Below are 21,568 nucleotides of genomic sequence, written 5' to 3'. Positions count from 1 at the left end.
TGCAAAGAGTTGACTCATTGGAAAAGACCCTGATGCTGGGAGGGATTGGGGGCAGGAGGAGAAGGGGACAACAGAGGATGAGATGGCTGAATGGCATCTCCGACTCTATGGACATGAGTTTGAGTAAACTCCGGGAGTTGGTGATGGACAGGGAGGCCTGGTGTGCTGCGATTCATGGGGTCGCAAAGAGTTGGACACAACTGAGGGACTGAACTGAAAACCAAAGAAATAAATCAAGAAACAAATATGCAAGGATTAAACAAATATGTTGTTTAGTCAGTAAGTCGTGTCTGACACTTTGTAACATTGAGGACTATGGCCTGCCAGGCTCCTCTGTCCACAGGATTTCCCAGGCAAGAATACTGGAGTGTGTTGCCATTATTTAAAAATAAAGAAAATAATCTTTGAAAGAACCAAATACAAATTTGTAAATACACACACCTAAACTACACATTAAATTAAACTACATCTAAATTAAACTACATATGGATGTGAGAGTTGAACTATAAAGAAGGCTGAGTACCAAAGAACTGATGTTTTTGAAATGTGGTATTGGAGAAGTCTTTTGAGAGTGCCTTGGAGTACATATCAAACCAGCCAGTCCTAAAGGAAATCAACCCTGAATATTCATTGGAAGGACTGATGCTGAAGCTGAAGCTCCAATAGTTTGGCCACCAGATGTGAAGAGCCGACTCATTAGAAAAGACCCTGATGCTGGGAAAGATTGAAGATGGGAGGAGGAGATGACAGAGGATGAGATGGTTGGATGGCATCACCAACTCAATGGACTTGAGCAAGCTCCAGGAGATGGTGAAGGACAGGGAAGACTGGCATGCTGCAGTCCATGAGGTTGGTTGCAAAAAGTCAGACACATCTAAGCAACTGAACAACAGCAACAAACTACACTAAACACACACACACACACACACACACACACACACACACACACACCTGTTGTAAAACTGAGAAGAAAGTAATCTAAAGCCTCGATTTGCTTACCACATAGCCCAGCTCTCCATCCTACCATGGAAGTTTCCTTCTCAGCACATGCTTTCACATAGTTGCCTAAAATTGTACACAGGCAATCTTGGCTATTTTCACAAGTACAAGTGTATTTTTTGCATTCCTTTAAAATAAGAAACATTTATATTATGAAAATATTCAGAACAGGTAAACTGGTATAACAAATCAGTTCATAACCACTCCTCTTCTGGAAAATATTTTGTCCTTGAAACTTTTGGAATTATTTTATGTCTCAAAATATGCAAATTAGCAAATCAAATATTAACTGAGTTTTCCAAGAACTTAGAGAAACTTATTCAAGATTTTCCTCATGTGGGGTTATTTTCTAGTCCCTCTTTTTTGAGTTGGTATATCTAACAATAAAATAAAGTAATATAATCCAATTTAAACTTAAATGTATGTGTTAATCTACTGAAAATGGCTGCTATTTGAACATTTTTAATATCTGATGCTTCTTTTAGTATTATAAAAATATTTCTCAAAAAGGGCTGTTAATGTTAGACCTTCACATACCTCATGATATGGTTTAGGGTCCACAATTGAATGGCAAGAAGCAAAAGGACCACTCAAATCAAGAAGAATTCCACAGTGCCTTTCAGCAAATCGTTCTGGAAGAAAATTAATGCACCCAACACTAGATTAAATACCGTAATTTTTTAATTAAAAGAGAAAGTGTAAATTTTTAAAACTATACTCTGCTTTGTGTCTTTATTAAAACAATTGGTTTTTAAAATGTTATGCTATAATTTGTTATCATGCAAAAAGAATGATATAATAAGAAACAAATCTTTATTAGCTTTGGACTTTTATATTAAATCAGTTAAACTTTTTCTGAAGTGCAATTTCTATATAAAATATGAATAAGGGAACCAGATTAGTTAGGTAACTTTAGTTTAAAGTACATATTTATGTTAAATTATGAAAGGTTGGTGCTGTCACCCTAAAAGGTCAAATCAGTGTTTCTGAAGGTCATAAACTATGACAACCACTATCAATAATTAAAATACAATAATTTCGCTTAGCTGCTTAATTGATACTTGGTAGATTTATCAATAGTCTTCTGTTAAATTAATTGAAGATAGAATTCACAAAACAACCATTTGTTAAAAATGTTTTGCTCGGTGATTTGCAAATTCTTAAGGATGATGACCATGACTAGCACAAACATTGCTAGAAGTTTTTTTAACTATTTGCTGATTGACTTTTAAAAGTGACCATCACCAAGAAGCAATCAAGGACAATGACTGAACCTATTAAAAGGACATTGAGGCCAATTATTCTTAAAATTTTGACAAACTTGCAACCAGGTATCAATGCTTTTATGTAAATATTACTAGCATCTTATTATTGTTAATTTTCTGTATTTTATTTTATTAAGTTATATTTAAAACACTGAAAATTGAAAGAGTCATTTACATATCTCTCAAAAGTGTTAACATATAGTCTGCTTAACATAAATTGGCTTGGTTTCTTATGAGATGTATATATATTTTTTACCTATTCTCATTTTATTTTCATTGCAACACCCACAAAATAAAATAATGACAAAACCTTGAAATGTGCATTACCATACTGATGTTAATGCATTTATCAATTCATTTTTTAAATCAAAAACAAATGAAACTTCAAAAGGAGTCACTTCAGTAGTTTATAAACTGGTCAGATATTTGTTTCAAGTAAGCAGATTAATTAAGGACAAATTAACATTTCATTATAATATATTTTAACTTACCTTCCATTGCATTCCATTATTTATGAAAGAAGCAACATAAAATGAAGCATATGTTAAAATCAATGACGCTAGAGGAATAATTAGAGAAAGACTCGAACTCAAAACACTTGGATTACACCTTATTAAGAACACCCTATCAAAATCTCCATTATCACCATCTACATGAATGGGAAAAATAACCTCATCCACATCCTTCACCACTCTTTGTAGAAATAAACTGAATTATCAATAATATGTATGAAAGTCCTTGGTAAGCTAAAACGTCAGCAGAATCATATAAGGGTACAGCTTTTCCACTAAAATCTCTATCTGGGGTTTGGTATAACTAATATACATGATGGCAGTGGTTAGGAGACTGGATGTAACTACAGCTGTACCGCGAAGTGTCTCAGCAATTTGGGTGAGTGTCGCTATTCAAAGAAATGATCCCTTCTACAACTATATAAAATAGAAATAATAACAAAAGAAGTGATGAGTGAAGTCTCCTCTAACCCTATCATTTTAAAACTATGGAGAAAACTGTATACGGAGGAAAAGAATGGGTAGAGAAGACAACAGTGTCTCTTCCTCCCTCCATTCCCGACTGAGAAGCTTGTTTTCTAAAAGTGCCATCAGCCAGTCAAACTGTTTCTCCACTGTTACCTCTAAAGCTGAAAAAGTTCACAAACACTAGCTGAAAAACTGGATTATCTAGTAGTCTCATATTATTACCAGAATAAGTTTATAATTCCAGTAAAAAATATCTAATTACAGGGTTTGAGGTTCAATAAACATTACCTTTTTCTATACTGATGCATGAAGCAGTGCTAGCTTTAGGACAGGGCATCATTTCCCAAGAACTAGCAAATGCCTGAGATGTCTTTTCTAATATGTTCTGACTTGACATGAAATCATCCTCTGCTCTGTTGTTGTGGGAACCACAGAGTCCTGTAGAAAGCACAGAACAAATTTTAGCATCTTCTCACCTTTGGATTCATATTCAGTTCTTTGCTCAAATCAAATCACGTATGAGCCACATGAGAGTATGTTTTGGTTAGTCTTTACACATTTAAGTAAAATTTCATGACACATCAGGTTAATACTGCCATTTATAATTCCAGGAGCACTGAAACACCATTTGACATGAATATTATTTTCTTCCTGTTTGTTGCTGTAACTTAACCTCCTTTGACAAGGCTTTAGAAAGCATGCCTAAAGTAGAAAGTTTATGACTACACATTTTCAGTTTCATTGTGAAGAGTTGAATCATGTTAAGACCTACCTGCCTTTCTTCTCTGGACCATTCTGACCCTTGAATTACATTTTTTTTTTTTTTGCCTATGTATAAATAAGTAAAAAATGTTCACTTGTTAAGCAAAAGTATCTTGCAATAACTTAGATGGTTTGAAATGAGTAAATGTGGAATTTGCCAAGGTTTCTTTGTTTTGTTTGATATTTGTGACAGTATGTAAAAACTGATTTCTGTAATAGAAAACCTCAGTAAAAGAAAGATAATCTATGAGCAGAAAGACAAGTTGTAAAACAACTTGTTGGAATTGATTTTCAAAAGATTTATAATATTTTCATTTATTCTTCCACAAATCAGTTTTAGTAACATATTAGCAAATTTATATAGAGCATATATTATCAAATCTCACAATAAATCCTTAATTTAAAAACCTTAAGATGTTTAAATTATTGAAAACCATTAGGAAATAGATTTTGTAATAAATAAAGCTATCTACACTGTATGTTAGGTTATTTTACTGAAATATGGAAAGAAAGATTAAGTAAAAATGTTTTACAGTCTACTATTAATGGAGACAACTGAAAATTACAACAGATGGTTACACTAGTGCTTTGGAAATAAAAACATATCTATGAGGTATCATCTCATGCCAGTCAGAATGGCTTCTAACAAAAAGTCTAGAAACAATAAATACTGGAGAGGGTGTGGAGAAAAGGGAACCCTCTTACACTGTTGGTGGGAATGCAAACTAGTACAGCCACTATGGAGAACAGTGTGGAAATTCCTTAAAAAACTGGAAATAGAATTGCCATACGACCCAACAATCCTGCTGCTGGGCATATACACCAAGAAAACCAGAATTTAAAGAGACAGGTATACCCCAATGTTCATTGCATCACAGTTTACAATAGCCGGGACATGGAAGCAACCTAGATGTCCATCGGCCGATGAATGGGTAAGAAAGCTGTGGTACATATACACAATGGAATATTACTCAGCTATTAATAAGAACTCATTTGAGTCAGTTCTAATGAGGTGGATGAAACTGGAGCCTATTATACAGAGTGAAGTAAGTAAGAAAGGAAAACACCAATGCGGTATATTAATGGATATATATGGAATTTAGAAAGGTAATGATGACCCTATATGCGAGACAGCAAAAGAGACACAGATGTAAAAAACAGACTTTTGGACTCTGTGAGAGAGGCAAGGGTGGGATGATTTGAGAGATTAGCATTGAAATGTATATATTACCATATGTGAAATAGATGACCAGTCCAAGTTTGATTCATGAAATAGGGCACTCAAAACCAGTGTACTGGAACAACTCAGAGGGATGGGATGGGAAGGGAGGTGGGAGAGAGGTTCAGGAAGGGGGAACACATGTACACCCATGGCTGATTCATATCAATGTATGGCAAAAACCACCACAATATTGTAAAGTAATTAGCCTCCAATTAAAACAAATAAATTAACGTAAAAAATATCTATAGGACTTACCTACAGTATCTGTGAATTGGTTAGGTGGCATAGAAACATACAATTGCATCACAGGAAAAATTTGAATTTGCATTTTTCCATGAAAGTATGTTTCTGCTTGAAGGTATGAGGAAGATGCATTGAAGATCTGTATTTTGTCTGTTAAAGTAATAATTTATATTAATTAGCAATAATTAATACATTAAACAGTTTTTATTTCTTAAAATGCCTGTATACTGAATATATTTTTTAAAACAGAAACATTTATAACATAGTTAAAAATGGAATAAAGTAATGCATTTTACATTTATAATATTTTAAATGATATCATTAAACTTACCTGAATAATAATAACCAAGATTTCCAAACTTGTCATTTGTGACTGTTCCATCTCTGTTGAACACGTATTTTTCAACTTGAACAGACTAATATTTAAAGCATATTGTTAGTTCATATTAATTTTCAATATGAATACATCTAAGTATATTAATAAATGAACCTAAAATTTTCCCCATAAAGCTTCACTGTAATAGACTAACTTATAAATGTCTAAAATAGTAAACATTTTTAAAGCATTTCTTACATCAATTCTTAAAGGAGGATTATAAAGGACTTTTCAGCCCTGATTTGTAGACGAGGAAACTATGACCCAAGAAGATAACTTGGATTTCCAAAGGTCAACCCACTTATAAGTAGCAAAGATCAAGCTAGGTACTCCCCCTCCCTATGTAGGTTATCTCCAGTTAAAATGGTAGTTAAAATACATGAAATTCTAAGCAAATATAACTGTCTTCTTAAAAGGGCCATAGATTTTAATAATCTAGTAAGTGGAAAAGGTTGACCTGTAATTAGCACCTTAGTTATGTGCCTATGTTAATTTCAATATTCGTAAGGATCCTTAGAGGGCTTCCCTGGTGGTTCAGAGGTTAAACCATCTGCCTGCAAGGCGGGAGACCTGGGTTCAATCCCTGGGTCGGGAAGATCCTCTGGAGAAGGAAATGGCAACCCACTCCAGTATTCTTGCCTGGAGAATCCCATGGACAGAGGAGCCTGGTAGGTTACAGTCCACGGGGTCGCAAAGAGTCAGACACGACTGAGCGACTTCACTTTCACTTTCTTTCAAGGATCCTTAGAACTATACAGATCTTCCAGAGACTTTATCAATCTCATTTATGGTTTTAATTTCATAGTAAAGCCTCTCTTTTTCAACCTCCAAAATTCTGAATTTGTAGAGTAATTGACTCAAGTTTGCTTTAGGAAGCTGATTACTTACCGAATTCAAGAGGAGTGTAACACTATTTAAGCATGTTCCTGACTGACCACTTGGACATGGACGAAGCTCAACACTAATAGACCAATCCTTATCCTGTTAAAAAATACATTATTAAATGTTTATTAAAATGTCATTGAATATATGCTATTACTATGTGATTCATTCATAATGCATATTTTCATTTTTAATATGCAAAAGGCTTACATTCAACCAGTCTGCTCTGAAACTAGAAACCTAGTTCAGTCCATGGGACAGTCTAGGATTGGCCAAGAGTTTTACAGATGGTCCACGTATTTTGCATAAGATATAGACTATCTAAATAGTCTATGATTGGTGGATTCTCTCATTAACCTTTTTTTTTTTCTTTAAGCTTTACTTTTCGTCTTGTCTCTATGGGAATTGTGCTGCATTATTGAGTCTAATAGGACTTAGAGATAACACAGCTTGTTTATTCTCTGGAAAATCCATGATGTGAACTTAAATCCAAGGAGAGAAGCATTTAATTTATAAACCCATAATATAAGTCATGTCAAATATTGACTTCCAGTTCTTATTTCAAGATTTAGGAATCTCTAATCTATATAAAGCAAATATTCTATATATTTTTATGTATTTCCCTCTCACTTTGCCTATCCCCTATCCTCATGGATTATATGAAGAGTATGCAAAAAAGGAAAGGAGATTTGGAAAACTGACTTTTAATAACAGTAACGACATTTTTCAGACACCGGTCCCCATCTCTCACTTCAGGAATCACAAATTCTACTCATCTTTGTTCCTGACCAGGAAGATTAAGTAAAATTGCTTATTCTCATGCCAGTTAAAGGCACAACCTACAAAATGGAATCTTTCTTTTATTGAAATTTAGATTATTTAAAATTTTAATACTGAAAAGAGTTTAAATGTAAGGATAACCTCTATCATACTGTTATAAAACTAAATATCATGTTATGAAACTAAAAATAAATGTAAAGAAATAATGAAAAAAAGGAAAATACTTTATGGAATGTAAAATTTAGTTTCATTTGAAGCACTGGTGAACACATACAAAGAAAAGTAGAAAAGGAAATCTTTTCCTGATATATTTAGAAAATTAATAGTAATAAGGATTTTGATTGTTTTAGTTTTAGCAAAGCATTTCTAAGGAACATGGGTAATAATGATTGTCAATGTCAACATGTGACACAAAGCAGATACTGAAATACACAACCAATGATTGAATTGTTGTTTGTTTTTTTTAATAGTAAATAAAGATGAAGATTGTGTTTTAAACTAGTAAGAAAAAGCTTGGTGTCTATATCAGTTTTCTCAAATGTTGCAGACTATTACATACATGGATGGCCAAAAAGTGACAGTTTCCAGGATGGTTGTATTTAACGCCATCAAAGGTGGTAATCAAACTTCCTTCTATCTTACATCTTCCAGGGCATAATGTTTTAGTGCAAGCCCACTTTGCTTCTTGGCATGTGCTGTTAAAATGCAATGATCATGAAAATGTCATCAATTACATTTTCTTTATGATAAATAGTACAACATTAAAAAAAATCACAACTTAAACTAAGACATCTAGTTAAGTTTTATTATACCATCTTCATTCCCCTCCCAACATCTCAGCCTTGATAAAATGTCTTTCAGACGATGGTATCCTAGTAATTTGTTTTGTACTATTTTTTAGTCTCTCAGTCATGTTTGACTCTTTGTGACCCCATGGACTGTAGCCTGCCAGGCTCCTCTATCCATGGGATTTTTCCAGGCAAGATTATTGGAGTGGGTTGCTATTTCCTTCTTCAGGAGATTTTTGTAACCCAAGGATTGAATCTATGTCTCTCTCTACACCTCCTGCACTGCAGGAGATTCTTTACCACTGAGTCAGGGAAGCTCTAATTCCACTGAACAAAATAATAACTTCTACCTGCTCTGCCCCGTATAATATGGTCTTCCACATTGCAGACAGATTCTCTACCATCTGAGCTACCAGGGAAGTCATAAAGAGACATATAGCTATTGAGTATGTGAAATGTGGCTTGTCAGGACAGAATGAGATCTTCTGTAAATGTAAAATACACATAGACTTCTAAGAATTAATACTGAAAAAGCTGGTAAATTCTCTCAACATTTCATAATAATTTTATGCTGAAATGATAATATTTGCATATGTAAAGTTGTGTTGTTTGTTGCTAAGTCAAGTCTGACTGTTTTGCAACCTCGTGGACTATAGCCCACCAGGCTTGTCTGTCCATGGGATTTCCCAGGAAAGTATACTAGGCTGGATTGTAGTTTCCTTCTCCAGGGACTCTTCTTGACCCAGGGATCAAACCTGCGTCTCCTACATTGGCAGTGGGTTCTTTATAACTGAGCCACAGGGGAAGCCCATATGTAAAGTACATGAATATAATTAATTCCATTTGTTTGTTTCTTTTTGCTTTTTAAAAATAATCAACTGAAAATGTTAAATTATATATGCAGATCATATTTGTGACTCACGTTATATTTCTCTTGAACAGCAAAGCTATATACATTCAATAAATTATAGTTCTTGTTTTCCATAATTATTATTAATTTATTATTATCAGACTAACAGTACATTGCCTATTTGCTGAGAAAATATTACAGTGAAAATGATACATTAGTTTTCATTTGAGTCAGCTTATTCTCCCACAAGGACAAAGTATATTTCTAGAAAGTCCCTTGAATTTCTGCAGATATTTTGAGTTCCAGAGAAAAGTCATAATGAGGGATAGGGAAAGCTATCTGGTCAGCGTTTTGTTCCTGAACTTAAAAGTAAGAATCAAGTTATTCAACTAAAAGAGAAATAATCTATACTATCTTTGACACATTAAAATCCACTCTCAATCAAATATAGCTTCACCAATGTAACCTCATATAAAAATTATTTGAAAAGGGTTGTTTGTAATTGTATATTTTAAAAATATTCTTGAAAATTAGCATAATTATTGTTTCATTATTATAACCATAATTTCGTTTCATTCTTTCCTCTGTTTTGCAACCACCAATTGGTTTACTATTCAAAACATTATTTCAGTTCCTAAAAAAGCATTATCTTTTAAAGATACACAGAAATCTAATATATTTTACATGAAACACACAAAAATTCCTCCAAAAAATGCAAGAATATAAACACAGAAAATGCCAAGAGGTTGAATTTTCTTTCTGAAAAGTTCAAGTGGGAATTTAGGGAATTATTTCAAGTTACGCTAATATATTACTATTATTTCACTATCAATAAAATATAGACAAAAGACACACACATACCACAGAGAACCACAGGAACCTTCACGGACTTCTCCTGACTGATATACCTTTCCATTAGATTCACAGGGACAGTCAGACTTCAACACACATCTCCCTTTCTCTCCAATATCATCCAATAGATAACCTAGAGTACATTACATAAGATTAATCTCAATACTATACTAACATCAGTAAATTTTCAAGCAATGTATTGAGAAATAACTTTTGAGGTTGTTCTTTCAAGTGTAAACATACACTTAAAATGATCATTTCTATTTAAGAAATTTGAAAACTGGCAAGGGTATAGATAACTTTCAGAGCCATAGAGTATTCCTATTGAGCCCAGCATATGACTACAAGATCATCTGTGTAGTATTACAGAGACAGAAATGTATATTAACTTTAAAAGTATCTCTACCCCTCCCTTCCTGTATGTTAGAAGGATGGATTATGAATAGGTGATAATGTATTCAATAAATAATCTTGTTAGAAACAAGATCTCATTATGACTGTGTAACTTCATTTTCAAATGTTTTACCTTCTGGGCAGGTGCAGCCACTCACACACTCAGTGTCTTGAAAAGGAGCCACATTAGAACAAGTTGCAGGATTTGAGGGACCACATTCTTTGTAGATATGTTTTTCTGGGCAAATAGGTTTTTCTGGAGAAATATAGAAATATGCATACATAGAAATCAGAGGAAAATAAATGTGATAAATATATAACATTCTAATGAGTATCTTTTAGAGTAGGAGTCTAAATTTCAAGATATAGGTCAATTTTTAAAGATAGTAACTAAATTATGCCTATTTCCTATGTATTACTTTATGATACAATATTTAATTTGAAGAAAATGTATATTACATAGTATCATTTTACCTTACTTTGACATTGATATTCTATTTATATTTTAACTTATAAAGATTGAACTAAGTATAAATGAAAAGTATATTCAGATTTAATGAAACTCATTTAGATTTTCTAATTTTCTGAAAGAAAATACTTAACCAGTCAACATACTTTTGATAACTTTCTAGTTATTTTTATGGAAATTTTACAGAGTTTCACAAAATTATTTATTTTTCCCAGTGACTTTTACTAATTATAAAGTCTATAAAGTCTCTAATTATATCTTAATACAAAGCACTTATGACAAGTCATTCCACAAAAATGGACCTCAATTTCTTCACAAGTACATGTCAGAGACAAGACCTTTCTTTCACCCGTGAGGTTCCTCCCAGGAGTTACAGGTATTTGAGAAAATTACTTTGAGACACAGCTCAACTTTAAATGCTATAGAATCTTCTTGATTTGGAGTCTGCAATACATTTAAAACCTACCACAAACCACATCAGGATCATCTCTCCAGGATTCAAAGGTGCCAGGACCATCTGAGGCACAGAGGCGGGACAGTTCTGAGTAAGTGTCACACGTGGATGTTTTGTCTCTACTTTGGCAATACTCATCAATGCAGATCATTTTGTAGTCACTGGATAAAGTGCTAACCTTTCCACATTTCTCAAAATAGGTTCCAATAATTTTGTTACAGTACTGCAAAATAAAGCATGAAGTTTTATTAAAGCAACAGGAAAATGAGGAATAAAAGGAGTATTTAGGGAAAGATAAGCTCAGAGGGGGGCGGTTTGTACAATATCCTGTAGCTTCGAAAGGGAAAGTTCTTGAACACTGATGGAAATGGGGAGTTTTGAATTATTACAGTTCCTACAGTGACTGCTAAGTGAAAATTTCACCTCTGATAATATGTAGTGACTTCAAAAATTGTACCTAATTTCATCCAAAATTTCTCTAAAGGTGACATGAAGCTCAGAACTCAAGAAAATGGAAAATATGAGAAAAGAAAAGATTGTCCATGCCAGCGACTAGGATAGTGGATGTTGAAACCACAACAGACAGAAGGGTATTAGCCCTTTAGCTGTCAGTCTGCTTATATAATATTTGATGAGCAAACAAATAAAATAGACTGATTCTGGGCTTTCTTGGTGGGGGTCATGTGAGCTGCTCTGGAAACAGCATATTCTCACGTTGGTTAAGGAAATAAAGACATTACTATCAAACAAAAAAAGTTTTTAAAAAAATTTTTGCAAATTTTAATGTTTTAATTAACGCATAGCAGTTTTATATTCTAATTATGTTTGTTTTCAGATAAATACAAAAGCTGCTGCTGCTGCTAAGTCACTTCAGTAGTATCCGACTCTGTTCGACCCCATAGACGGCAGCCCACCAGGCTCCTCTGTCCCTGGGATCCTCCAGGCAAGAACACTGGAGTGGGTTGCCGTTTCCTTCTCCAATGCATGAAAGTGAAAAGTGAAAGTGAAGTCGCTTAGTCGAGTCCGACTCTTCGCGACCCCATGGACTGCAGCCTACCTACTAGCTAGGAATTACACAATTTCCACCAAGTAATCCCCAGGACAACTGATAATATTCTTCAAGTGAGGTATAAAATTAAGTGAAATGAAATCTCAAAGACTTTTTTTTTACGAACTTTGGTTGGCTAAAAAGTTTGTTTGAGTTTTTCTGTAAGACGTTACAGAAAAATCCAAATGAACTTTTTGGCAAATTCGGTATTATTCTTTGTGTATCTTTCTCACTAGGTAACAGGCTCTGAAGAATTGATGCTTTTGAACTGTGGTTTTGGAGAAGACTCTTGAGAGTCCCTTGGACTGTAAGGAGATCCAACCAGTCCATCTTAAAGGAAATCAGTCCTGGGTGTTCATTGGAAGGACTGATGTTGAAGCTGAAACTCCAATACTTTGGCCACCTGATGCAAAGAGCCGACGCATTTGAAAAGTCCCTGATGCTGGGAAAGATTTAGGGTAGGAGGAGAAGGGGATGACCACCCATGAGATGGTTGGGTGGCATCGCCTACTCAATGGACATGGGTTTGGGTAGACTCCGGCAGTTGGTGATGGACAGGGAGGCCTGGGGTGCTGCGGTTCATGGGGTCCCAAAGAGTCAGACATGACTGAGCGACTGAACTGAACTGAACAGGCTCCTTTAGAGCAAAAACTAGAACTTTGTAACCTCCAGGCTTAACACAATGTCTCATACATAGTCTTTAATATAACTTTATATACTTATTCAGCTAAAACATTTGAGCAACCAGGAGTAAGTTCTCACACACTGTGTAACTACCACAACAGTAAAATGTAATACAGAGCTCATAATCTCATAGGAAACATGTGAGAAAAGCATGAGGCATTTTTATAGATCATAAATTCTAATGATTGGCATTGGGTAAAAGAGAAAAGAGAAAGTAATTCTAACTGCAAAGATCAAGGAGCACTTCACAAGTAAGATAACAGATGATCTTATACAACATTATGGCTTAATTTGCTTTGATAGAAGCTGACAAGATGTTATAAATACAACATCCTTTGTCAATAAAACATGTTTCTTCTACCTATACAATGCATGCATATCTTGATCTTGAGAATTTTATTCTAGATTGAAATAAGTATATGTGAGAATTCCTTCAGTCATCACATAAGTGCAATCTACCAAATTCAAACATTCAGAGAATCATGTTAAGTGCAGAAAATTCAAAGCAAATGATGAATATTTTCAAGTGATGTAGTCAAAAAGTGATCTGTAACTTTTTCAAAAAGATGATAAAGTATACTGGAGATGACAATTCAGACTTGCTGTCTGGGGCAAAAGTAAGGGAGAAAGAGAAGAAAAGTAGTTCTTAGGAACACATTACAGAATTTCTAAACTGTGAAAGTCAAGCCAGTCCCCACTGAGATAATTATGGAGAGGTGAACATATGAGTTTACAGGCCAACTAAAACACTGTTCAAAGAAAATTAGAATTATTATACTAATATATAGTAACTGTCATAATGTTTTAGGGAAAAAATACATGTTAAAGCATCTACAGCTAGACTATAAAGCTGAGAAACAGACCATATGGACATTGGAGAAGAAGCAGTTGCAGAATTCTAATAAGGTCTGTGTGTTAAGAAGAGAATGTTGGCTATTTAAACTGAAACCAAAGGGAATATTGCTGAAGTCTGCTATTAGATGAAATATAAATTTATTACCTGTACTCCATCTTCACAAACTTCATAGCTTTTACTAACAGCTTTGGAACAATCACCAGGAATTTTACTATCAGCAATGTGCTCGTTGATATCATCTCCTTAAAAAGAAAGCAATGTTAACTTCAAGATATAATTATATATGTGCATTATTTTCAAGATAAATATAGACTTGACAATATAAACATTTATTTTAACAATTAATTATTCTTTATACAAAGGCAAATTGTTAACTTTAGATGTATCCAAAATCAAATAATTGTAATTTCCTTTTGGGAGGGAATTTTCTTATACAAATGCATTGAAATCCTACCTGGAGTGCTGTTGAAGTTACCACAAAGACCACAAGTAGGATATTGCTTGTGAAGAGTGAGCTTTAAAAAAATTACATGTATGTTTATAAAATATTGAAAATATCTCAAGACAAAATTTAAACAAATGGAAAGACAGAACCTCTTCATGTTCAATTTTACCTAAGCTGGTTACTTAGTAATATACAACAGTCTTTTCTAAATGATCTGAATTTAGAATTTGCAAAGATCTGACTTCACCTCTTACTGACTGTGTCTTTGGTTAGGTTGTTTAACTTTTATTATCCTGAATTTCCTGAGTCCTATTAACTGTAAAATAAGATTATTAATATTATGTACTTCAAGGTATTTTAAATATTAGATTATGCTTAGTACTGTCCTTGATACATACAGATTACTCAGTAAACCTTATCTCTTATTTTCCTTGTATTATATTATTTTTATAACTGAAAGTAAAGAACAGAATGAACAGGACTATAAGAAAATCATAGGTGGACTTACTGAGAGTTTGTTGTTTTTGTCCCAAATTAAAGACAGGATTCCTCTACGACTATTCAGAACATTATGTTCTCCATATTTTTTAATGTGAATCAACTTATTGTTATATGGTATCTGCACACTGAAAAGTATAAAATACAGTTACACATAAAAGATAATAACAGTATTATTGCATCAAAATTTTTCTGATAATTCATGTTTCTATATTTAGTATCATAAATAATACTTCTGGTAAATATTAAAGGTTTTTCTAGTCATTTCAGAAGGGACACAATGACTTTTTTCTGAATTTGGTAAGACTTTTAAGAAACAATGAATAAATCTTTGGGGCTCTGGAGAAGTGAACAAGAAGAAACTGGTTTGTTATAAAAATAAAATGATTAAATAATTTGAAATGTTCATAAGTAGCCTATCATATCTCATTTTCTTATCCTGAAAAGCATTCAAATACGTCATCCCTTCCAAACATAAATTGCTACTTCTAAAAATAATGGCCTAAGTTTCAGTGTATTGTGAAACCTCAAATTTTTATTTAGCATTAAACATACAAATGAAAGTTGAAATATTCTATTAACAGTTTCGCTGAATATGCATGTTGCCCCAAATCTAGACTCAAAACAGTCAAACAACAGAACTACTCTTTTTTTTAACCACCTTGTTATAGGAATAAATCCCATATACAGTGAAGTCTTACATATGTAACAAGATTTTTTTCTAAATGTCAATATGAGCACCAAAATAGGAAAAGAGTAGTGTATCTTCCCCAACCTTTTTTCCCCCCTTTTTGATCAGATTACTTCAAAATATTCTACATACTTTATTCAAAACACTATGACATTTACCTTTCACCATTAACTAAAAGTATATCACCAAAGATAGAGACATCATTGTTGTCAATTATAACTGTTATTTTTTCAATCTCACTATCATTGTTTCGTTTGATCTCAATATTGAAATCTCCTCCCGATTCAACACAGTGACGGCAGAAAGTATATGTGCATGAAGACTCAAAGGAAAAAACACGGCCGTTGAAAGCTTTATATGCTCCTTTGCCCCAAGTAGAAGCTTCACCTACAAAATATTTAGGGTCAAATATTCATTATTATTTAGAACAATTAATGTAGCTTCCATTTTTTATTTTTTAAGCGTTTATGTACCAAGAAAAAAATTCACTGAAAGGTACCAGTCTCACATCCATCTGAAATCTATAATTTTCTTTCCTACATACTGCAAAATGTGTTAAAAGTAATACCTGAATTCTTGGAAATACCCAAAGTTGGCTATTCCTGCTAAAACAAAAGAAGAAAAGCATCTTTTTTCCCCATGGGAAAGGGAAATTATCTCTATTGTGGGAGAGAATATATGGAGGGAGGCTGAGTTCTGTTTGTTTGTTTGTTTGGCTTTTTATAGAGATAATCTTTCTAATGTTGTCTGAGTGGGTTACCATTAATATTGGATGTGTCACAATTTAAAACTTTTTTAATTAATTAAAATGTGAAAAAATATTAAATAAGTGTAAATAAGTATATTCTTTCTATACATATATATGTGTATGTATATATGTGTGTGTGTGTGTGTGTGTATGTTTATCTGTATGTATGGTGTGTCTGGGTGTATAAAACAGATAGATGACTAGAAAATTTTTTAAACTAGTTTCAAATTTTCTTTACTTGGAAACCTCATTAGGTACTGGCTGCCGGGAGCCGGCATATTGCATATTGAGTGCATATTGAATATTGAGTGCAGCACTTTCCACAGCATCATCTTTCAGGATCTGGAATAGCTCAACTGGAATCCTATCACTGCCGAGAGCCAGCGTGAGGCACTCCGCCCATGACAAAGGTCATGAGGAAGGAGGCTCGGCATACGCAAAGGCGGGATCGAGCCTCAGGAGTCCCCCTGGAAATTCTCGAGCATCTACCCCCAAAACCAGAGTCTGCCTACTTTCTGCTTTGTGCTTTCACCTACACCTCTGACTTTACGGGGGGCTGTCCCCCACTACCTCTCTCTGAAAAAAGAGTTAGCTTACAGCTCCAGTTAATAATTCCTGGGTGTGACAGTGTTTAACCTACAAACTCCTTTGGAAATCCTCTAGCCTGCCTGAATAGGTTTTTCCGGCCACATGTGATTGTTCAGAGCCTCCCAACTGTGAGAGGCAGGAGATGTTCTAAACTGCCTAAACACAGATTCCTTTGAGTAGTTAAAAGATTGATTAGAAATTGTATTGGTAAAGGGTTTTTCACTTGTTGGGCCAATGTTTGCTGCTAAGTCTCCATACTCCTTACCTACTGTGTCCTTGGCAGTGTATTGATTGATATAATGGGTGTATAGAAATGTAAAATGCAGCTTTGTTCAATGCTTTTTGGAAGGCTGGCGCCTGACTTTGGAATAATCACCTTTAGAGAAAGATAAGTTTCTTAAAATGTTAACAGGCCTCCGGGCCAGAAGATGATGTCTATCACCTGAACTTTTGCATATGATAAGTTTACAGGAAAAAAGCCTGGCTTGCTGCATGACTCTACCCCTTCCCCCATTATCCTCTATGCATAACTTAAGGTATAAAAACTACTTTGGAAAATAAAGTGCGGGCCTTGTTCACTGAAACTTGGTCTCCCCATGTCATTCTTCCCTTTAACTTCCGGCTGAGCGTCCATCTGGAGCGTGGATGTCCTCTGCGACCATTTATTTGCCTGGGCTTCTAAGACCCACTCGAAAAGGTGTCTAAGGTGGGGCACCTTCCGCTATTCGAGAGGGCGCCTGCGGCCTCCGTGGTCAGAGCTAACCTGGTGTCACGGGTTATATTGATTTTCCGCGTAAACCAAGCCACTCAGCTTCTTTTCTCCACTGAATTTTCCTACTGAGCTATCCTTATTTCAGCTGCTTTTCTCCACTGAATTTCCTCACTGAGCTATCCTTATTTCAGCTTCTTTTCTCCACTGAATTTTCCTACTGAGCTATCCTTATTCTATTACTCTTTGTATCCTTAATTAAAGTGTAATTAAGCAGTTATTCCCTGACCCTCGCCTAGCCGTCTCTCCTTCGAATACCCTGGATCAGCCGGGGCTGGACCCCGGCAACTGGCTGATGGACATATAAATACATATACAAATTAGAAATAAATCTATTACTTACCAATAATTGCATTTGTTTCTGAGTATTTTGGCGTTGCTTCTGGAATATGGGATCCTTTCTCTATTCAATATAATAAATAGATTACTTAAATTTCTACTATGTATTGGCTTTAAATATATAGAATATTTGGTCTTCTACGTGGGAATTTAAAAATTGGTATTGAAGACTATCAAATGGGTTTTTTATCCTAAATATATAATTTCATCTTGTGATGCTATGATTTGCCAAATTCATATGCATGGTTATCTCTGAAGCCCATATTTTTTCTTGTAGCAATCAGCTGCAGTATGTTCAGACATCATTAACAGTTTATTCATTTTGGGTCATGGACAGTTAATAACATATGCTGCATCCCTTATAGAATTATTTTTTAAACTTCAAAAGTAGAACTTGGTGGCCTATTTTTATTGGAAAATACTACCCAAACAGGTCCAAGATAGATTTATTAAACCAGTCTACTGTCTAATACTAGTAACTCAGTTATCCATATACTAAAAAATCAATTATCCTGATCAAAGGGAAAAATTCATAAACTTGAAATTTGGTTTCCCATAATCCTTTATTCCCAGTGCACTGACTGTTTTATATGTGACCAAGTAAACACATGAAATCTTAGAGCAAGATCTAAAAGCAAGCAACATAATATAGCAACAATTTTAAAAAGTGAATACTTTGATAGAATTTTAAAATATTTTTCACAATACCACTTATTGTATATCTTGAGGCTACTTCTCTTTATTACAGGCCGTCTAACTCAAGTTAGACGAAAATACATTAAATTCTGAATTTATTTATAAAATCAACCTTTAAATACTCTATCTAAATTGATAAATGGGAGGTCGTGTTGTTTTATTTAGGATCTGTTAAGATACAATTGAATGTTTCTTATTCAAAACTTGTTTCAAATATCCAATTGGTCATCTAAATTATGGTATTCAAAGAGAATAAGCAGTTAGAAATTCAATATTGCATGAGAAACACATAATAATATCAAGTTCAGCAAATCAATAATCAAGAGAACATCTTATACAGAGTGAAGTAAGCCAGAAAGAAAAACACCAATACAGTATACTAATGCATATATATGGAATTTAGAAAGATGGTAACAATAACCCTGTGTATGAGACAGCAAAAGAGACACTAATGTATAGAAGAGTCTTATGGACTCTGTGGGAGAGGGAGAAGGTGGGAAGATTTGGGAGAATGGCATTGAAACGTGTAAAATATCATGTATGAAATGAGTTGCCAGTCCAGGTTCAATGCACGATACTGGATGCTTGGGGCTAGTGCACTGGGACGACCCAGAGGGATGGTACGGGGAGGGAGGAGGGTTCAGGATGGGGAACACATGTATACCTGTGGCGGATTCATTTTGATATATGGCAAAACTAATACAATTTTGTAAAGTTTAAAAATAAAATAAAATGAAAAAAAAAAAACAAACAAACAACTGAACATTAAAAATCAAACTACCTGGAGTGCTGAATGGTCCAGATGTACTGTAGTCAGATGAACTTGTGATACCTAATTAATACAAAATGATTAGGCCATTTCTGTTTGTAATTTTATTTGGTAAAATATGAAAAGTATATTTTAAGATCTGATATATATTTCAAAGATCTAAATTCATCAATGGTGATGATAGCAGACTTAGAGCCACATGATGCTATATAAGAAAAAAATTTTTATCAACTCAACAATCTACTGGAGTAACAAAATTATAAGCCTCACTACTAAATGAACTGATACCAATTTATTCCAGATCAGTTGCTTAAAGCTTATTCAGGTAAAGAGAAAAGGGTTGTATAGATAGAGTTCCAAGTCTGCTTTTCAAGTTTCAACCAAACTTACTCTCACTGTGAATTTTTTCACACTTGGGAAATCTAGGTACCATTCCAAAATGTCAAGTGCATAAAGGATTCAGCATTCATAGAAACTGGAAGTATTAAAATTACTAATCTAGATGAACTGAGATGTTCAATCTCAAGATGTCTAATGTCAAGAGACATTAATGTCAGGAGATCCAGAACCTGCCATTTCAAAAGCACTAGATTTACTAGCATTAGATATGCTACTTGGGAGACTATTAATTAACAAAAGTCTATCACTTAATTTGGAAAATTGAAAGCAGTTGAAAACTGACATCCAAATAGCAGAAAAATCTCAAATGGGTAACCACTCCACAATAGAATGATAAGAGATAATTACCTCTTAGTACATTGCTCAGGAACAAAATCTAATAAATTTGAATACCTAGGCTAATGGTAGCAGGTCTGGGGTTCAGAATTTCAGTGTCTCTTTAACCATTTGTATCAACTGTACTTAAGCAAAATCAGTGACAATAAAGAATGAAAAATTCAAATATCTGAATTTCACTGAAGTTTTGACCCCAAAATGTGTGTCCAAAGATTAAGAACAACCCAAAATAAAATTATTATTTCTGTATGACCAAATTCATTAATAGTCAGCTCTAACTGAGACCAACCATTACTACACCACACTATATTTTTTGCTAATTATATTTCATTTTTTAAAAAGGTATTAATCCTAAATTTAAGTTCTAAGTATGAATTGTATTTTTCAGATACTCACTGCTAACTTCATCAAAATAGTTCCCATAGCATATTAAGTGTTACTTTAACAATATGCAACACAAATTTCAATACTATTTAATCTCATGCTTCCATTAAGTGGAAATAATAAATTTTATGAGATTTTCAAAAAGGATGGATCTTATTTACTCTTCTCAGGAATGGACCTGTTAAAAAATACTTTAGCCATCAAGGCCAGATGCAAAATACAAAGTTCAAGCCCAACAAATCAACTGCCACTCTTCCACTTATGCAACTCCAAATCAATTTCACATAAAGGCAACAAAAACTATCTCACACCAATATATTCATAACCACAAAACTAGTTCCACATTCTAGACCAAAATATTAAATTACTTTCATCTGATATCATCTAAAGATATTTCATCATTTTAGGACTTTGCATTGCTTTTTATATTTTATTAAGAAAAGTTACGATTTTCACTATTTTTTTTTTATAATTTACGTTAGAATCGTGCCTTTTTAATTAACAGAAATAAACCTCAATTCTCAAGTTAGGGGAACCATATCCAATAACATCTTTTCCAGCATCACAGGTACCTGTACCACTAACGCCAGTTTCATCAGATATGTTTTGTCCAGAGGTACCAACACCAAGTCCAGCTTCACCCTTGTTTCCTTCACCACTTTCAGAATTAGAAGACCAAATGTTTCCTCCTAATGGAAAATCAAGATGTGATTAAAGAAATAAAGAAGGAAGCAATTAATTTGGATTTCTTGGGAGTAGAATCCAGGTTAAGATATCTGAGCCACTGACTTCAGATCTAGGACTCAAGTATTCAGCCCCAGCAGATCTACCACTACTCTTTCCATTCGCACCAATTCACTGAGTCTAAATCCCTGTTGGTCAGATGACTCCAAACTGAATCCTGAATCTTCAGAAATGCCACTAAAATATTCAGCCTCATTTCTTGCATTCTTTCCAAATACAAAATGATGGTCTAAAGAATTATTTCAAAGCATATCGTGAT

General features: G+C 33.9%; 1 protein-coding gene across 1 annotated transcript in view; it reads right to left on the bottom strand.

Annotated features, from left to right (window-relative positions):
• MUC19 (mucin 19, oligomeric) overlaps positions 1–21,568 on the bottom strand; it is a 92,879-nt gene that overhangs the window by 59,949 nt on the left and 11,362 nt on the right. The window contains 19 exon segments of the mRNA XM_045165516.1: positions 1,000–1,126; positions 1,537–1,631; positions 3,533–3,682; positions 5,484–5,621; positions 5,803–5,887; positions 6,736–6,828; positions 8,069–8,204; positions 10,009–10,132; positions 10,526–10,648; positions 11,328–11,538; positions 14,048–14,145; positions 14,358–14,418; positions 14,857–14,974; positions 15,696–15,924; positions 17,986–18,045; positions 19,459–19,509; positions 21,207–21,256; positions 21,344–21,419; positions 21,422–21,515. Coding sequence (XP_045021451.1) covers positions 1,000–1,126; positions 1,537–1,631; positions 3,533–3,682; positions 5,484–5,621; positions 5,803–5,887; positions 6,736–6,828; positions 8,069–8,204; positions 10,009–10,132; positions 10,526–10,648; positions 11,328–11,538; positions 14,048–14,145; positions 14,358–14,418; positions 14,857–14,974; positions 15,696–15,924; positions 17,986–18,045; positions 19,459–19,509; positions 21,207–21,256; positions 21,344–21,419; positions 21,422–21,515 — 2,119 coding nt within the window.

Source organism: Bubalus bubalis, chromosome 4, assembly GCF_019923935.1.
Source record: "Bubalus bubalis isolate 160015118507 breed Murrah chromosome 4, NDDB_SH_1, whole genome shotgun sequence".
In the NCBI taxonomy this organism is placed as follows: Eukaryota; Metazoa; Chordata; class Mammalia; order Artiodactyla; family Bovidae; genus Bubalus; species Bubalus bubalis.
The sequence above is the reverse complement of the archived record's forward strand: the minus strand, read 5'-3'. Positions and strand labels throughout refer to the sequence as shown.